Below are 19920 nucleotides of genomic sequence, written 5' to 3'. Positions count from 1 at the left end.
CTTGGTTCCAAGGTTTCGGTGCAATACGCATCTCGCACGTATCCAGGCACCTGTCGTGGCTCTTAAGCCCTTTGAGTCAAAGGCATCAGCCGGTGCCAGAACACTGGAGCTTCCTTCAGAGGGAGAAAGATTTTTAAATAAACAAAAAAACCCACCCAAGGGTATAGCTGGACAACCCTTTTTTTTGCTAATTAAACACTGAAATAGGATTAATGCACAAAGATCATTATTATCTGAAGAGACTGCCACGGAAAAGAAAGGTCTGTGTTTATTTATACACACCATCATAGGGGAAAAAAACCCTTTAAGTACTGGTACTGGACTGGAGATCCAACTAGATTTCCCATCTCTGCTTGAACATTATTGAAATCTTGGCTTAATATAGCTCTGAAACCATGAGCCCTGAACTTTGAATTGCCATTAATTTTGGCTAGCAGTCAGTCTTCCACATGCTGTTGAAGTAAGTTATACCTGGGAGTGCTGATTCCCAGAATCACAGACTGATATGGGGCTGGAAGGGACCTCTGGAGATCATCTAGTCCAACCCCCTGCCAAAGCAGGTCCACCCAGAGCAGGTTGCACAGGAATGTGTCCAGGCAGGTTTGGAATGTCTCCAGAGAAGGAGACCCCACCACCTCTCTGGGCAGCCTCTTCTAGGGCTCTGCCACCCTCACAGGAAAGAAGTTCCTCCTCATGTTTAGGTGGAACTTCTTATGTTCAAGTTTGTGCCCGTTTCCTCTTGTCCTGTCCCTGGGCACCACTGAAAAAAGACTGGTCCCATCCTCCTGACACCCACCCTTTAAGTATTTATAGGTGTTGATCAGATCCCCCCTCAGCCTTCTCTTCTCCAGACTAAAAAGACCCAAGTCCCTCAGCCTTTTCTCGTAAGAGAGATGCTCCAGGCCCTTCATCATCTTTGAAGCCCTCTGCTGTGCCCTCTCCAGCAGTTCCTTGTCCTTCTTGAACTGGGGAGCCCAGAACTGCACACAGTGCTCCAGATGGGGCCTCCCCAGGGCAGAGTAGAGGGGGAGGATGACCTCCCTCCACCTGCTGGCCACACTCTTCCTGATGCACCCCAGGATGCCATTGGCCTTCTTGGCCACAAGGGCCCATTGCTGGCTCGTGGTCATCCTATTGTCCACCAGAACTCCCAGATCTTTTTCCTCAGAGCTGCTCTCCAGCAGGTCAGCCCCCAACCTGTCCTGGTGCAGGGGGTTATTCCTCCTCAGGGGCAGCACCCTACACTTGCCCTTGTTGAACTTTTTCAGGTCTCTCCTCCTGGTTCAACTCTCCAGACTGTCCAGGTCTCGCTGGATGGTGGCACAGCCCTCTGGTGTGTCAGCCACCCCTCCCAGTGTTGTGTCATCAGCAAACTTGCTGAGGGTACACTCCATCCCTTCATCCAGGTCATTGATGGATATATTGAAGAGGACTGGGCCCAGCACTGAACCCTGGGGAGCACCACTTGCTGCAGACCTCCAACTAGACTCTGTGCCACATTTGGAGTCAAGAGAATGACCAGTGGTTTGTACTGAACCATAACAAAGATGATAGGCCCCTGCACCATTGGAAACGTACCCAAGATGAGGTTCTTGATGTAATACAACTTCTGCTATTACTTCTCCTTCTTTATTTTCTCCTTGCTCGTTGTTTTGCAATAATGTTTTTAAAACTTCATTTTTCCCACAGAGAGAAAGAAGTATGATCAGTAGATCTTTAAACTGTGGACAGCTAGGATTTTTAAATTGTAATTTTCCTTAGAAAGCTTAGGTAGCATTCACCACCACAAATATAAATAATTAAGCCGAGAAACTAATCAGAAAAGTTTCTTGGAGTCATCTCAAATGCAAAACACACACCGTTATAGAAAACGAAGCCAAAGAAGTTACATTAATGATCCAACTTTCTTCATTCTTGATTTTTATACAGTGCAGGTGACTAGCGTTACATTTCCTCAATGTATGTTGTTAAACTATCTTCTAGATGCTGGCTTAAGCCAGGTTTCTTTAAGAAGCACTACTTAGTAAAGAGTCCTCTGGCAGCCAAGGGCAATTCCAAGGCAACAGGTAACTATTACTGCTACCCACGTTGCTCCGTTCTACAGTAGTATCTCGTTGTTACCCATGTACAATGTCCCACTTCCCCGACATTGAGCATAATAACAAGTTATCAAGGTTTTGGCAAAAGGTAATTACAGAAGCAATTTGTTACGTATACAAAGAGGCTCCCTTTTCAAGACAAAATACTTCAACGACTAAATAACACTCTAACTAATTACGTTTACCGTGCAAATACGCTAATGTAAAATCTTACTAAAGGAGACCACAGCGCGTTGGAGACACTGAAATCCCAGAAGTAAAACGGCATCGGTGCGAAGCGATACTCTGGACTCAACCTGTAAATCTCACTCGTGCAGTCAGTCCCAGACGGCTTTCAGAAAGCATTCCAAAAATAAGACAGGATCAAGGGATTTTAAAAATCTTACAGGTTTTATAAAAACATTATTATACATTACAAAAAGCCTTTTATCGATTAAAACTTACAAAACGCTTAAAATTTAACACGCTTTTATAGAAAGATTATCTATATTTCCATATGTACAGGTAACGGTTTATATCAAAACTCGATCAAATAGAAAGCAATTCATAACCTTCATATCTATCTAATCACAAGTACGTACGCTGTCAAAAATATGAATGTGTTTAGAAATTACTGTTCTTGTCTATAAAAATAGAAAAGAGAGATACTCTAAGTACCTCACTTGAAGACTCAAAAATTTCCAAAGGTAACGAGACATAAAATACAGCAGGTTTACAATGGTAACCTAAAAACACCAATTAAAACCTCTTAAAATCAGAGAAACTATCCTTCTATTTTTATGAGTATTCCAGCTCAGAAGAATGATGATGTAAATTAACAGGGAAGAAGAAAAAGAAGACCGAGTGGAAAAATACCCCTGAGATAAGGCAGAAACATTATTATTTTTTTTCCCATCTTTGTTTCTTTGGCTTTTTTGTCATTTTCAAGCTATCGCATCGATTTAAAAAGAAATTTGTCCTGTCATAGGTTTTAACAACTACATCATCACCACACAGGAAATCATTCTGATACAAGTGACAAAAAACCAACAGCGTAAGTTGCTATTTTTCTTCAGGTTCTTCCCATTTCTGACCCCATCCCTCTATTTCTCTTTTTAACCCTTTTTTTAAATGATAAAATTCAATTGTTAAGAGGATAGAACAGCCACCTGTACATTTTTTCTAATTACTACTTCCCACGTCTTCCCTTTTTTCTTGAGGGTTTTTTATAGAAAAGTTCTTCAAAAGCCATGCTTTCATCTTCCACTTCATTTTCGAAGTCTCTATCGTGCACACAGCCTGTATTAAAAACAAGAAATTAATGCAGGATAGAAACCCCCCAAACCTTTTCCTCTTAGTAGCACGACAAGCTATGTCATAGAATCATAGAATCACAGAATGGTTAGAGTTGGAAGGGACCTTAAAAGATCATCGAGTTCCAACCCCCCTGCCATGGGCAGGGACACCTCCCACCAGACCAGGTTGCTCAAAGCCCCATCCAGCCTGGCCTTGAACACCTCCAGGGATGGGGCAGCCACAACTTCCCTGGGCAACCTGTTCCAGTGTCTCACCCCCCTCACAGGAAAGAATTTCTTCCCAATATCTAATCTAAATCTCCCCTCTTCCAATTTCAAACCATTACCCCTTGTCCTGTCACTACAATTCCCGACAAAGAGTCCCTCTCCGGCTCTCCTGTAGGCTCCCTTCAGATATTGGAAGGCTGCTATAAGGTCTCCCCGGAGCCTTCTCTTCTCCAGGCTGAACAACCCCAGCTCTCTCAGCCTGTCTTCATAGGAGAGGTGCTCCACCCCTCTGATCATCTTCGTGGCCCTTCGCTGGACCCGTTCCAACAGGTCCATGTCCTTCCTGTGTTGAGGACTCCAAAGCTGGACACAGTACTCCAGGTGGGGTCTCACCAGAGCAGAGGGGTAGAATCACCTCCCGTGACCTGCTGGCCACACTTCTCTTGATGCAGCCCAGGATGTGGTTGGCTTTCTGCTACGTCAGCGACATACCTTCATATGTGTATAATCATGTTTAAGAAGTATTGGGCGTAATATGGCAATGTGCTAAGAAGCAGAGGCTCCTAAGCCACTTGCTGCCCTAGTAGTTCATTTTTACCCTGAAAATCTGTTTCTATTGTCATTGCTTTTAAGAATTACGACTCTCCTCTCCCAAGGTTCAGTTTCAGCAGACAATACTTCTGCTTGTTGACTTCAAAGACAGACTCTAATGTTGCTTGGGAGAACACTCCCATGGGGTCTTATTAACCATATCTTTCTTGGAATAGGAAGGTCTAACACAAGGCTTTATCACAATCAGATTTTCTTAAATAGAGCTACTTTAATGCTTTACATATAATGCAATTCATAAGCCTGATCGCTTAATTGCTGCCTTTTTATGCAACTGTTGCAATCCCACCACCTAAATATGTGCTTAAACCTAACCATACAGGTAGGCACAATGAAGTTCTAAATGTGTCCTCAGAGGTTCGTGATGCAACAGATTGCATCGATGTATGTTACTTTTGGTGTGAAACCAAGTGAACACAGAAGTGGAAACAAAAGAAAACCAACTGCATGTAATATTTTTCCACAGAACTCTTAAAAACAAGCTAAGGATTCATTTCGTTAGGAAGCTGGCTTCCAAGAACTGGAATCCACACCACCCATAAATGCGCTGCTGCAGCAGAGTTAAGAAACAACACTATCTTATTGGTAAAGATAAAGACAGCTTCTTTTCTGACTCATGTCTTCCTGAGTGCCCCTAACTTGTTGCCTCAAGGGTAAGTGAATACCCAAAACGCTGCTGACTTGGAGACTAAAGTGATGCCAAGACACCATCACAGAACAGCGTCCCGCGGGGGACACAGAAACCCGTGTAATTTGAAAGCGTACCTTCTTTTATCCTGTGAGACTCCATCTTCTTCAGCCACTCGTGAGCCTCATCAATGGTGGTAACCAATTTGCTGGCGTGTTTGGTTATTATTTCTTCAGCTGAAACGGAGCACAATTAACATTCTGTAAGAACACTCCCTGGGAGACGGACAGCCGCTAAAAGCCAAGCACAAGATGAAGTTACACAGGGTTGTGTTGTATGGTGATGCTGCAAAGCCAGAGGTCTCAGTCACCAGAGATCTCCTGTGCAGTCAAATTCACTACTGGGGATGAAGATGCTGTATGCATTATTCCCCATTCCAACCAACATTACTAGCACTATCAGGGGTGCAGCTCCCCAGCCTTGTACTATCCCTTTCAAGGTATACCTGAAACTCCTGAAAATATTCTGGTTTATCTGTTTTGGGGTATTGAAGTCCCTGACTTTCATTATCCTTCTGAAATTAGAGGAGTCAAAGTAAAATATTGACTTGAGATGTTGCAACCCTTGCTTAACTGCACTACTAAGGACTCGAAAAATGCTTGTTACAAAGTGAGGAAAAACTAATCTCAAAGCCAAGTAATTTCTGCAAACGTATTTTCATAGAGTGGAAGAACAAGGTAACATTCATCAAGCAATTGTCATAACAAAACCAACTGTTACCTAATTAAGCCTACCGCATCTATCATATTCATCACTACCATGGTTCATTGAGCAGAAAGCTAACTCAATAATAAGCAAAACTTGATGGACTTCATTCATATGTAAAAGCTTTCCACTAGGAGTTAAGATAAAGCTTACACACGAACACCACAACCTAACATTTAGCCCCAAATTTAACGTATTTCACTGATCAGAGCTGATGAACGTATCAAATATTACAGTTTTTCATTACTGTCAAACATCACAGGTGAAGTGACAACTTGACAGGGTTGGTGGATTTTTACAGTTAGAGCCAGTAACAATGTTGTGATTTAAGATGTCGCTTTCCCACAGCGAGTACCCCAAACAATTTTGCTCCTAGGCCACTCATTCAGTGATTCAATTCTGCTTGCAAAAATCAGCATAGAATAACGCTTCAAGCATAGGAGGGAGAAAAAAAAAAATCGAATATCAAAATACGTATCTCTTAAGTACCATAATTCACTGGACTTCATAACACCAGGGTTGCCTTCGAGTGCCTGACACCCCACGGATTTGTTCAGCCCTAGCAAAATTACAAGTTCAAGGGCAGACTAGTCAGAGAGATCCTTAACCAAAAACTCCGCGTACTCCCTAACACTCTACCCCTGCACATCTGAATTACTATGGTTTCAGAACTAATTAAGTAGGAAAGAGTAGAAAAACTAGTAAAGATTACGTGGTCTAATGTTAACAGGTGGCTGTAAGACTCCACGTTCAGAGAACACAGTTATTTACTTTACTATTTACTGAAACTCACCACAATTCACTTCACCTGGACTATCTGATGTATGACTTTGTGTTTGGAAGAGGTGAGAATGTATTTTTTAATATTGTCAACCGTTTCACTCCTTTTCCTCAGCTACCTGAAATACCTGGAAATACCCGGAAATACCCTTCTCTTCACTGCATTAAGATTTTCAAATGGAGCTTTGTCAGGTCTAGAAGTTTGGCCAAAAATGACACAGAATCATAGAATCACAGAATCATTCAGGTTGGAAAAGGCCCTTGGGATCATAGAGTCCAACCATCTACCCTATTCTACAAAGTTCTTCCCTACACCATATCCCCCAACACAACATCTAAGCGACTCTTAAACTCATCCAAGGATGGTGACTCAACCACCTCCCTGGGCAGCCTGTTCCAGTGTCTGATCACTCTCACTGTGAAGAATTTCTTCCTAATGTTCTGACTAAACCTACCCTGTTGCAGCTTGAAGCCATTCCCTCTCGTTCTATCGCTATTTGCTTGTGAGAAGAGACCAGCACCAACCTCTCTACAATGTCCTTTCAAGTAGTTGTAGAGAGTGATGAGGTCTCCCCTCAGCCTCCTCTTCCTCAGACTAAACAGTCCCAGCTCCTTCAACCGCTCTTCATATGATTTGTTTTCCAGGCCCTTCACCAGCTTCGTTGCCCTCCTCTGCACTCGCTCCAGCACCTCGATATCTCTCTTGTATTGAGGTGCCCAAAACTGGACACAATACTCCAGGTGTGGCCTCACCAGTGCTGAGTACAGGGGCACAATCACCTCCCTACTTCTGCTGGTCACGCTATTTCTAATACAAGCCAGGATGCCGTTGGCTTTCTTGGCCACCTGGGCACACTGCCGGCTCATATTCAGCCGCTTGTCAATTAGAACCCCCAAGTCCTTTTCTGCCAGGCAGCTTTCCAGCCACACTTCCCCAAGCCTGTACCGATGCATGGGGTTGTTGTGGCCCAAGTGCAGGACCTGGCACTTGGTCTTGTTGAAGCTCATACCATTAATGTTGGCCCATCGATCCAACCTATCCAGGTCTCTCTGTAGAGCCTCCCTGTCCACATGCAGATCAACACTCCCGCTTAACTTGGTGTCATCTGCGAACTTACAGATGATACACTCTATGTCATTATCAAGATCGTCAATGAAGATGTTATTCATATTCAACTGTTAAAAAGGAAACTGGAAAGGTTCTACCTTTAGCCCAGGCTTTTCTCTCATAGATTTCCCCTACTGCGTCTGAAATCTTCTTAATATTCTCTTTGATTTTTCTCTGGCATAAGTTGGAACCTTCTTTATAGGCTAAATGGTCTCGGGTGTAAGTCTTTTCTGTAATAGCCTCCACTACTTCCAGTCCATCACATATTATTGGATCTATCTTTCTTCTGAAAAAGTCAGCGTAGTATTTGTAGGCAGCATTATTATTTCTGTGTTCATCCGTGTTTCTGTGGTCTGTGTAAGCCTCACTGACCACAGAAACTGCATTTCCTTCTGCATGCAACTTTTCTTCCCCGCCGATCTCTGTTGGTGTCACAGCTTCAGATGTGTCTGCCTCCATGTTTTCTGACCGGCTGAAGTAGTTCTCGGAGCTCTGGATAAATCTGACTCCACAGAGGTCACACTGGGTTTGGTCAATATCTGCTTTTTTGAAGATCTCTGATAAAAATTCCTCTCCTTCCATTGCAACAGGCTCAGCTTTGGAGCAGGCCTTCCTTTTCCACTTCATGCATAAAGAAACGAAATGGAAGACACGACGCAGCTGGCGTTGAGCAGATGCTTTCTGCTCTTGCTTCTGTTGCTTGTTGAGTGCAATGACTTCCAGGGGATCCTTTTGGTCCTCTAAGCAATGAACACTTTCAAGTTCCTTTTCTAGCTCATCCGTGTATTCTGTCCTATCCAAAGAGGTCATAAACCTGTCAAGGTTGATGGGCTCATACAGGATGCCCCGTATGGGTGGATGCCCCTGAGTGTACACAGAGTCCCACTTCCACCGGCAGTCAACCAAGTGCTCCTCATCTCTCTCTGTCAGCAGCTCTTGCAGGCCTGCAGCGATTTCTCTTACATGCGTAGCATCACTCACTTGTTCCACAACCCTTAGCAATCTTTCAGGCACTTTAGAGGGAGAGTCTTTTCTCATGGATTTCAGCATTGCCTTGATTTCAGGGAAGTGGTGGCATAAGAGGGATCTATACTTAGAATTCTGCACCTGGTCAGCGTTCAGTAACATCACCAAGCACAGCACGACAGTCCGCTCAGCCTCCCCTGAGGTTATGCAGTCGGGATCCTCGAAAGCATCCAGAAGGACATTGAACTTTCCGTGAACTCCACACAAAACCTCTGTTAGATAACAGAGATGAAATTTAAAATTCTGTACAGCTACATAGGGGTCCTTTGGTCTGTACTCCTGTATAATAGAAAATGTGTCTTTAAGTTCTCTGTTATGGTCCTTGCTTCTGAACAAAAACTCCCAGTAATGAATGAGAGCAATGTAACTCTTGGGAAAGCAGAGTGTGATGTTCTTGGAGAGACGCATCAGGACAGCACAACAGAGAATATACTGGAATTCCAACAGCATCACTGTGTTTCCTATGCTTGGAATCAGGTATCTCGTGCATTTCTTGACCAGGACATTCATAAAACGGAAAAAAAACCTTTTACAGTTTTCTGGGTTCTTGTGAACATAGAACTGCTCGAGTGAATTTTCAAGAAGCCGAATGAAGCACAAGTGCGTCCTCCCTGCATTTTCGGCATTTTTGTCAGGTAGCAACATACCATGTCTGCCCTCTATTCCTTTGGCCTTTCCTCCTTGGCCTTTACTCTTTGGGGAGTTTTTTGCCTTTGACAAAGCAAAGTTTAGCTCTCTGTTATAATCCTCCTCTTCTTTAAAAAGAAGTTTCTCAAATTCTTCAGGATATCCCGAAGATAAGATGAAAACTTGCATGGCACTAAGCCACAAGTCAGTTGATTCTCTTCTGGCTGCGGTGTCTTCATTTTTAAACCTAAATGCGATGTACTCCTTCAACACCGCCCTACCGGGTTTGGAAATAACGTTACTGAATTCCAGTATTTCTTTGCATGCCTTTGGGTTCTCAGACAGTATTCTCAAATGAAAATGATTAGGAAAAAACATTTCTAGGAGGGCTTTGCAAGATGAGTATTTGTCAGCAGTCAAAACGTCATCAAAGCTTTTGCACTGATTCGGTAGCTCTTTAGGGAAAGCACGCATGGCTTCCAACAGCAGCCCACTTACTGCCACCAGATGCATTTTACACTGAAATATCGTCTTTGCTTCGTGGCGCAACAAGGGCTTATGGTAATCCTCACAGGTTTTATCTTCACAGTTCAAGCCAGCAATGAACTTCGTACAAATAGCAGGGTAACGCTTCTTCAGCAACTCATGGGCGATAGAGCACAACCTGCTCAACAAGTGCTGTTTCAAAGCTGATTTCACCTCCTCTGTGCTTACTGAGAAATCACCTTTTGTCTTCCTCTCTTTCAGACTTGGCTTGTCTAACAAAAACTTGAGAATGGGTTCAGCTTCGTTTTGTGACACCTGGCAACTGTCACCTGTTGGGACAATCCCAAAATAGGCAAAGCATGACTTCACCATATCTTTCTCTGCATTGGTAGCTGCTTTCTTCAAACCCCTAACCAGACTCAGAAGAGCCATTAAGCCGCGCGTTGCCATAAAAAGGACATTCTGGCTAGGAGCGCTGCAACGAGATAACGCAAAGAGAGCTTCAACTGCACCAGCAGAATGATTCAGAGACAGGAACTGACAGTACGCGCTGCTCAGCTTTTTGAAGTCTCCCTTCAGAGCTCCCTGCAAAAGCACAGCCTCAGCAATGCCAGACTTCTGCTCGGTCTGTTCACAAAGTTCAAGGGCTTCTCTCAGGATGACCTCCAAGTCCACCAGGTCTGACTCTGAACTGCGAGTCACACCGGCACGGGCTGCCGCAAGCAAACATGACGCTCGAAACTCTTTTATAGCTGTGAGGTTGGCTGCTTCCAGAGCAAACCCATGTTGTTTCATTAACTTTGCAGCTTCTTCCTCTCGACCTTCCCTTTTCAGCAAGTCTGCTGTTTGGCGCAAGCATCCACGAGACTTCAGAAACTCAAGCTGATCCTCTATATCAAGTTTCGAGAGGACTCGCATCATTTCCTCAGTTCTGTTCATACTCAGGTACTTTGCGGCTGCTTCCAAATACAATTGGTTTGCTGTACATGAGAGTTTGGAAACCATCTGTCCTTTTGTATTTAACATCTCTTCATATCTGAAAAAATAGATACATCAATTTACTAACATAGATGACTAACCTAGACAAAAAAAACCACTGCATTTTTAAAAAGCCCCTAAAACATTAAACAAATAGCTGCCCCTAGAAGCCCTTCCTTCAGAAAGGCCAACTAATTCAAGTGATATGTGTCTGTCGTGAAAAACAACCACATCATCTTAAAAGATCTACACAAACAATTTAGTTACAACGTAAGGGTGTCTGAAGCAAGATCATAAAAACTTCTGGTTCAAACAAGATCACAAGGTTTACAGTGTTAGTAAATCTTTCTCCACGCTGTCGAATCACTGTACAAATTATGTTAATCACATTTTGCCAGTGATAATCTTCTGTTTCTTAAAGCAAACCTCGATATAGAATGGTTGTTTACATGAACAGAAGCCAGAATGAAATAAATGCAAATTTCAATGAATTCTCCACAGGCCGATACAGATAATATTCTGTAAAATTTACATCAACCAGTCAGATTAGAGAACTCTTTCAATTCTGTCACATGCATCTACATATATTTTGCTGCTTATTGAGTGCCTGAGCAAAGTACTCGGTTGCGTCTTTCAAAATATGCACTTTAAAACACTCAGTTATTAATTATTATTAGCTAATGTGAAAATATTAAGCTATCCCCTAAACCAGTCTTGCAAAAGTATTCTCTCCTGCGTGCTGAGAATGACTAAGTTTTTCCTGATGGGTGAGTAAATCCTCATTAGCCTTTCATTATCATCTTTTTCACGATAAAGGTGGGAGGGCAGATTTTTGTACCTATGCTGATGAATTTGCATGAATGATTTGGGGAGGCTGATTAAAAAAATCGTTAGTTGGTGAGGCGACCTTAATGCTTGAACTTTTTGATCAAACTATCTCTACGTATTAAACAAACTTTAATCTTTCAAAAAGCAGTTGCCATTATTGAAGGTACATCACAGAGGATTTCAGTGAAGGTGTGTAAACTTAAGCCTTGCTAGAATTTTAATCGGTGTATATATTCTTTAGAAGACATCAATCAATTTAGGTGTAATGAACAGGGTGGCCAATAACTGAACCGTTTACACAAGAATGTGCTAACGAGGTCACAGGGATGGTGCCAGATGCAAAGTTCTGTCAAAAAGATACTAATAAAATCAGTTTATCAAGCACAATGCGAGGCTGTTCTAAACTGCCCTGAGCCAGCACAGGGGAGATGGTATGGAAAAGTTCATCTCAGAGACTGGGACCAAGAATGTGACAGAGAGGCAGCGCAAGCTGCTCATTTAAATTACCATTCCTTGCTCTTAAGTTAGAAATTTTGAGAGACAAATAGTTCATTTGCCGCAACACCTGCTGCATTATATACCATACATCCAATGGTTATACTCGTACGGAAGTCAGCGACTGAGTAGCTAACTCTATTACTATTTCACTTTTCAAAGAGAAATATTTAATACTTCTATTAAATGTTTTTGTCATATTTACCACAGGGGGTTCAGAGGACTGGGCGAAGGAAAACTTGCACGACTAGTAATACAGACCGGAAAAAATTCCCAGGAAAATGAAGCCAGTCAGTGCTCCAGCTGCGAATGCAGCAGAATGCTTTCACCGTGTCATCATTACCCAAGTGAGAATTCTGACACGGTTAATTTAATTTCATATAAAACAAAGTCACCAGCCAAAACTCTTGTGAAAGTTTTACGGTGAGCCAGCTGTATTATGTTGAATTTGGAAATGGAAAAGAAGATTATATTGCAATACCATCTTGGAAAACATACCTTTCAACTGCCTTTGCTGCTTCTTCATAGTGTTCTTCCTGACAATACATTTTAATTGCCAGATCAAACTCCTCAATTTGTTCATAACATTCCGATGCTTCTTTGTAGCACTGGCATTTCTGATAGTAAACTGCAGCATCTTTCATCTGCAATGCAGAAGTCAGTGATGAAACTGAAGTGCTCTCAACAGTCAAAACCACATGAACAGAATAAATCAACTAATTCCATCATGTAGGTGTCTCACAGAGAAGCACGCGTTAATAGAATGTAATTAAAGTATCTGAATGTAATCAAATACATATTAAAGTAACCATTATTAAAGCTGATCACATTTTTAAAAAACGTTCAAAATATTTGTGTCTGAAAAACTAGAATGTAAAATTAAAAGTATTATACAGGATTTCCAAAGTAGTTTTTATTAACCCAGCTCTGCCTGTTGTTAAAAACCACCAGACACACTTCTGTCGACCTGCAAATTGCTCAGAATCAACAGGATTAAATGAAAACACTTATGGAAGCAGAAGGTGAACCCTAACCTTGTATCGTAAACTTTAAATATTTGGGAACAATGACTTGACATTCTTTTAGTGGAAATGCACTGCAAATAAAAAACGTGAAATATCCCAATACGTTTAGAAAATTACTGTTAGTTCCTTACTTAACCCTTTCAAGTTTCAAGGTTCCATTTAGATGTCTGGAATCAATGAAGTTTCAGTCTCATCAGAGCAGTGAATGAAGTAACAGCTCAAGTTTCATGAAATCAATCATTAATTAACTTTCGAGTGCAGAGCAGAAATGACTGATGGTAACATTTGAGAAAAGCCAAAGAAATAAACCTAGACTGCCTAATTGCGTCATTGTCCTCTTCATTCTTCTTCTGGCTATTCCGTGACAAATGCTTCCTCTTGAATGGCCCAGCTTAAAGAGCTGGTTTAGTTCCGCTACCGCCATGTCACAAAAAGATACTTATTACCTTCTGAGTAATATGAGGGAAAAAAAAAAGCTGTAGGAAAAGAAAAGTGATAAGGAGAGATAGTTTAGAGGATTTAATACCTTTCCTAGCTTTTTACACAATTCCGCACAAAGCCGGAACTCCTTTGATTGAAACAGACATTTTAGTGATAATTTTGGTTCTCCGCATTCCAAATAAGTTTTAGCCAATGTCATATACTCCGTCTGTTTTTCCCTGTAGAAAGTAAGAGAAAATTACTGCTTACATCCAAATCAAATCCGACATCATGTGTTCTTCTTCATACATAACCTGAGGAGCTATTACCTTACAATTAGTTGTATTTTGGGCTGACAGTGTTCTGTCCAGAGGTCTGCTCCAGAATCTCACTGCTCGGGCAGTAAAAAGCTTTTTTTTTTTTTTTTTTAATTCTAAAACTAAAGTATACTAGTAGTGTGCTGCTTCTCTTTTCTAGCTTAACCTGTTCCTTCCTCCTTTGTGTTGTTTAGCCCCAATGCCATTAAAGGCAACAATCAAATTTGTTCTCAGCTTTTGTCCTATGTAACTAGACCTTCTGGTATCATCGCGGCATGTCTATTTTCTTCCCAGACCTAGTCTGAATTCATCATTCTTGAGCCTGAAGGATCAGAATTGCACAGAGCACTTCTTATTATAGAGCACACAGGAATCTTCCTTATGCTTTGTACGCTGGCATTAATACCTCTACTAAAAAAAAACCAATATGCTGTTTTCACGGCTTCATTATTACACGTTCTGTCAACTTAATCCTCATACATCCCATTTCTTCTCCTCAAATTTTATTCAGCTGACAAACACCCCAGCTTACAGCCATCTGAAAAAAAGTTTTCTCAGCCCCATCAACAAATTTTCTATGATCACAAAATTTTGTGAGTGTCTTTATACTTTTATACTTCCCCCTGGTTTCAGCTGGGAAAGAGTTAATTTTCTTTCTAGTGATTGCTGTGAAAGGAATGCCGATAATACCTATTGTGTTTAGTTGTTGCTAAGTGATGTTTACACTATTCAAGGACTTTTTTCAGCTTCTTGGAGAAGCACAGACAGAAGGATAGAATGGCCAAGGAAATATTCCATACTATAGATGTCATGGCCAGTAGATAAATGGGGGCTAGTGGGGGGGGCGGGAATCCGTGATCACTGCTCAGGATGGTGCCAATTCACCAGGCAGTGAGAGTGACCTGTGTCATCCTTATTATTGTTGTTATTGTTATTTTTCCTTTTCTGTTGTTGCTTCTATTAAACTATCTTTATCTCAACCCATGATGGGTTTTTTTCTCCCTTTCCCCTCCTTTTTTTCCCTCTCCCCCCCACCCTTCTTGGGGGAGAAGGGGAGGAGGGGTGTGAGCAAGCGGCTGCGGGGTTCTACTTGCTGTCTGGGGTTAACAGCAGGTTGACACCAGGGCCACTAATATAAAATAGGTAATTAAAGAAGGTAAAACCTTGATTAATTCCAGCAATAACATTTCTCCAGACCTTCCCCCTTCTCCCTTCAGTGCTAGCTTCCTCTGCTCTAGTCATTCCTTACCCACTCTACTATCACTGCTAGTTTTCAGCCTACCCAGCATGAACAGGAATTAATTCACTTAGGTCTAGAGTCCTCCCCGTGAAGTTTTTTTCTGTCTTATTTGAGACAAATCCCCAAACACTTTTTCAGCCTCTTCAGGAAACTGCACAATTCCTCCTTTGTCAAACCCTTGAGCTATTTTGCCCAGCCGACAGCATGAACTAAATGATGCATCTCAAAATCTGTGGCTTTGAAACTGCCCTTTGCTTCAGATCTAGTTATGCTCCTTGAGTTTAGATGGACTCTAAAACTAATTTTACCTCAAAACTCCCTTTTTGTTAGCAGCTTTTCTTCCCCAATGTACAATACCATTCCTTTTTCTTTGTTAAGTGAATATACAGTGGGATTAACTGGAGTTGAGCGCTGCTGATGGCATATGCTCTTTTATCTGTATCTAAGAATAAAAAGCCTCTCGAGGTAATGCAAATGCAGCTACTTTTCTATCACATAACCAGTAAGCCCCTTCCAAGGCCAAATTCGGTTGGGACAGCCTATGGCATACAACTGCTTTCACTACTCCCCAAAGGGAGCAGTGTCCCAGAACCTGCTGGAGCTGTGCTAGACTCTCCCATTTCTTAAATCTCCTTTGCCACCCACAAAGATGTGAAGACACCTCGCCTGCGTCATTCTTTTATGTGTCCAGTCCAGTCCCACAACTGTGGTGGCCAGTAGGTCGAGGGAGGTTATTCTCCCCCTCTACTCTGCACTGGTGAGGCCACAACTGGAATACTGTGTCCAGTTCTGGGCTCCCCAGTTCAGGAGAGACAGGGAACTACTGGAGAGAGTCCAGCGAAGGGCAACAAAGATGATGGAGGGGTTGGAACATCTCCCTGATGAGGAAAGGCTGAGAGAGCTGGGACTCTTTAGCCTGGAGAAGAGAAGGCTGAGGGGAGACCTTATTAATGCTTCCAAGTATCTAAAGGGTGGGTTGAAGGAGGATGGAGCCGGACTCTTTTCAGTGGTTGCCAGTGACAGGACGAGGGGCAACGGGCACAAGCTGGAACATGGGAAGTTCCATTCAAATCTGAGGAGAAACTTCTTTCCGGTGAGGGTGGCAGAGCCCTGGAAGAGGCTGCCCAGGGACGGTGTGGAGTCCCCTTCTCTGGAGATCTTCAAGACCTGCCTGGATGCAGTCCTGAGTGATGTGCTCTGGGCAACCCTGCTTTAGCAGGGGAGTTGGACTAGATGGTCACTAGAGGTCCCTTCCAACTCTGACAATTCTGTGATTCCGTGAATCTCCCCCTGCACACACCCATGAGGTGCGGCACCGCAGAATGACACTCGCTCATCTGTGTTTACCCTTACCTGGGGCTGCTTTTCTTGGAGTGCACTTTGAGAACAGCATCATGGGCCAGGGCCAGTTTTGACTTCTCAGCTGCTCCTCCCTTTTGGTAACACTTGGCTGCCACCTGGGGTGAAACCATACACAGCATTCACATGTCTGCATCCAGCCCATGGCTTAGCACAGAAAGGCAATACTTAATTTTACAGTCACTGTAATGGAAACCAGAAAGACTGGCAGGGAGACAGGAAGAAGGAAAAGGTAAAACATTGCAGTGTACTTTAGGACAAAAAGAAAAGCTTTAAAGTCGGCCCTCACGGGACTATCACAATTAGAATTTTAATTACAATGTTTTACGTGGAAGTAGTGAAAGTAAAATTCCTGGTACGCTCATAGAACAAATAGCACATGCAATTTGAATGATGGCCTAAACCATTAACCGGTAAGTCACCAGGCATCTACCACATAAATTCTATTAATAAAAGTTAGGAAAACCAATGTGTGCAAAGTTAAATCGAAAAGCACGGAACATTTATTCATGCTTATACCCTACCAGGCCCTTTCTGTGATAAGCTAAAGAGGACCAGCGGGAGTTACAATGCTCCTAGCAAGGTCTGCTTCATTATCACCCCACTCACTCTGCAACACCATTATTTCTTGATGCTATCCATTAATTTAGTAATTGCTTCTGCTGGGAAATCGCGCATTGCAAGCCACTCTTGGAACTGCCAAGTTCACCAGATAATTTCTTCTTAATGTAGCAATGATAAGCAAACATCAGGGTTATAAAGAAAATAAAGCAGCAGATAATAGAGCTAATACATTTCAGATTTCAAGATGAAGTTTTTGCAGCTGTGTGTTTTTTATCTAAACATTTTTCTGTCCATTTAGGAAATTGTTGTGTTTTTGTTCAAGGAGAGATAAAGACTGTGTGTATAGTGGAAGCTGATTATTTTGATTTTTGCCTTGTTATAAATTTCTACTCTCCATACAAAAAAAATTATAGCTTGCTATCAGCAAAAAAAATTGCTTTCATTCTGTCATGATCAAAAAAAGCATCCAAAATTTTATTTCACAGAATCACAGAATATCTCAAATTGGAAGAGATTCATAAAGGTCATTGAGTACAACTCCCTGCTCCTCGCAAGACTACCGAAAACTAAACCATACGACTAAGAGCTTTGTCCAGACGCTCCTTGAGCTCTAACAGGCTTGGTGCTGTGACGTCTTCCACGGGGAGCCTGTTCCAGTGACCAGCCACCTTCCCAGTGAAGAACCTTCCTCTAATGTCCGATATGAACTTCCCCTGACGCAGCTTCATTCCATTTCTTTGTGTCCTATTGCTGGTCACCAGAGAGAGGAGCTCAGCACCTCCCCTTCTGCTGCCCCCCTTGAGGAAGTTTCAGACTGCAATTTAGACCCCTCAGCCTTCTCTTTTCCAAGCTGAACAAACCAAGTGACCTCAGCCACTCCTTGTAAGTCTTGCCCTTGAGACCTTTCACCATCTTGGTTGCCCTCCTCTGGACACACTCTAATAATCTGATGTCCTTCTTATATTGAGGTACCTGAAACTGCACACAGTATTTGAGGAGGAGCCACACCAGGGCAGTGTAGAGTGGGACAATCACCTTCCTCTACTAGCTACCTATGCTGTGCTTGATGCACCTCAGGACACCGTTGGCTTGTTTTGCTGCCGGGGCACACTGTTGACTCATACTCAACTTGCCATCAACCCAAACCCCCAGATCTCTTTCCACGGGACCGCTCTCCAGTCTCTCGTCCCCCAGTTTGTACCTATAACCAGGATTATCCCACCCCAGGTGCAGAATCTGCCGCTTGCTCTTGTTAAATTTCATATGGTTGGTGATTGCTCAGCTCTCTAATCTATCCAAATCTCTCTGTAAGCCCTCTCTACCCTCAATAGCTTCTCCTAATTTAGTATCATCAGCAAACTTACTTAATGTATATTCGATTCCTGCCTCCAGACCATTTATAAAAACACTAAAGAATGCTAGCTCTAAAATTGAGCCCTGGGGAACCCCACCGGTGACTGGCTGCCAGCCTGATACAGTCCCATTTACTGTAACTCTCTCAGCCTGAACCGTCAGCCAATTGCTCACCCAATGTATTATGGACTTGTCTAGCTGTGTGCTGGACATCGTGTCCAGAAGGATACTGTGAGAGACAGTATCAAAAGCTTTGCTAAAATCCCAAACCACCACATTTACTGGCTTCCCTTGATCACCTAGATGGGTGACCTTGTCACAAACGGAAATTAATTGGTTAAGCAGGACGTTCCCCTTGTGAGCCCGTGTTGGCTATGATCAGTGACTGCATTGTTTCTCAGCGGTTTTTCAGTAACTCCCAGAATAACGTTCTCCATAATTTTAGCAGGCACCGAAGTGAGACTGATAGGCTTCAAATTACCAGGGTCTTCCTTTTTACCCTTCTTGAAAACTGGAACATTTGTCATCTTCCAGTGGACTGCAGCCTCTCCAGACTCCCAAGACAGTTGAAAAATAATTGAGAGAGGTCCTGCAACAAAATCGGCCAGCTCTTCCAGTACCCTGGAACGAATCCCATGGAACCCGATAGACTTATGCACATCCAGCTGGAGCAGCAAGTCTCAAACAGATTCAGAGTCAGCTGGGAGTTTAATCATCCCCCATTCATGGTCTTCCAACACAGTGCTCTGGGGGTCCCTGGGCCCATCATCAGTGTTAAAGACAGAGATGAAGGTATTAAACATCTCTGTTTTGTCTGCATCCCTATTTGTGAGGTGATTGACCTCATCGAGCAATGGACTAATGTTATCTCTGATCCTCTTTTTCTAGTTAACATATTTTAAAAAGCCCTTTTTGTTGTCCTTCACAGTGCTGGCCGGCTTGAACTCTAATCAAGCTTCAGCCACACAAATTTTCTCCTTGCAGTGGCAACCAGTGTCTCTGTAGTCCTCCCGTGTTGCCTATTCTTGCTTCCAATTCCCATACACTTCTCTTCTCTGCCTAATTTCTACAAGAAGATCCCTGCTCAGCCAAGCCAGCCTTCTGCCCCACTTGCTTGACTTCCGATTTGGAATTGTCTGCTCCTGCGCTCTTAAGAGATGGCTCTTGAAAAGCAAGCAGCATTCGTGAACCCCAAGATCTTCAAAAGCAGATTCCCAGGTGACCTTACTAACTAGCTCCTTCAGCAGCCCGAAGTCTGCTCTCCCCATACTCAGGGTCAAAGTTTTGCTGGCAGTTTTTCTCCTACCGCCAATGATTTGAAACTCAACTACTTCGTGGTCACTGTGATCAAAACAGCCACCAATCACCACTTTGCCCATGAGTTCCTCTCTGTTTACAAACAACAAATCTAGGAGGGCACCTTTCCTAGTCAGCTCCCTTAGTACCTGCACCAAGAAGCTAACTTCAGCGTGCTCCAGAAATCTCCCGGACCTGTTTGTGTCCACTGTATGATATACCCAGTTGATGTCTGGGAAGTTAAAATCACCTGTAAGGACAAGGGCAGTTGATCTAGAGACAGCCCTTAATTCCTTGTAGAGTAATTCAGTGGTGGTGTCATCCAGGCTGGGTTTAGCTTCCATTCCATTAATTGTCATCCCATATCTGGATTGTATTACCTATCAACTTAGAAAATAAAAGACTGTAAAATCCC

At 42.8% G+C, this 19920-nt stretch overlaps 1 protein-coding gene across 2 annotated transcripts in view; it reads right to left on the bottom strand.

The window, feature by feature from the left end:
- Positions 1–2474: 2474 nt before the first annotated feature.
- TRANK1 (tetratricopeptide repeat and ankyrin repeat containing 1) overlaps positions 2475–19920 on the bottom strand; it is a 53024-nt gene continuing 35578 nt past the window's right edge. For both annotated transcript variants that reach the window (XM_074150464.1, XM_074150463.1), the window contains 6 exons: positions 16287–16390; positions 13483–13615; positions 12430–12575; positions 7590–10666; positions 4976–5074; positions 2475–3377 (listed from right to left, as the gene is read on the bottom strand). In XM_074150464.1, the coding sequence (XP_074006565.1) occupies positions 3268–3377; positions 4976–5074; positions 7590–10666; positions 12430–12575; positions 13483–13615; positions 16287–16390 (3669 nt within the window). In that variant the 3' untranslated portion in view covers positions 2475–3267. The remainder of the gene's footprint in view (positions 3378–4975; positions 5075–7589; positions 10667–12429; positions 12576–13482; positions 13616–16286; positions 16391–19920) is intronic.

Source organism: Numenius arquata, chromosome 7 (genome assembly GCF_964106895.1).
Source record: "Numenius arquata chromosome 7, bNumArq3.hap1.1, whole genome shotgun sequence".
NCBI lineage: Eukaryota > Metazoa > Chordata > Aves > Charadriiformes > Scolopacidae > Numenius > Numenius arquata.
This window is presented reverse-complemented; position numbering and strand designations above follow the sequence as displayed.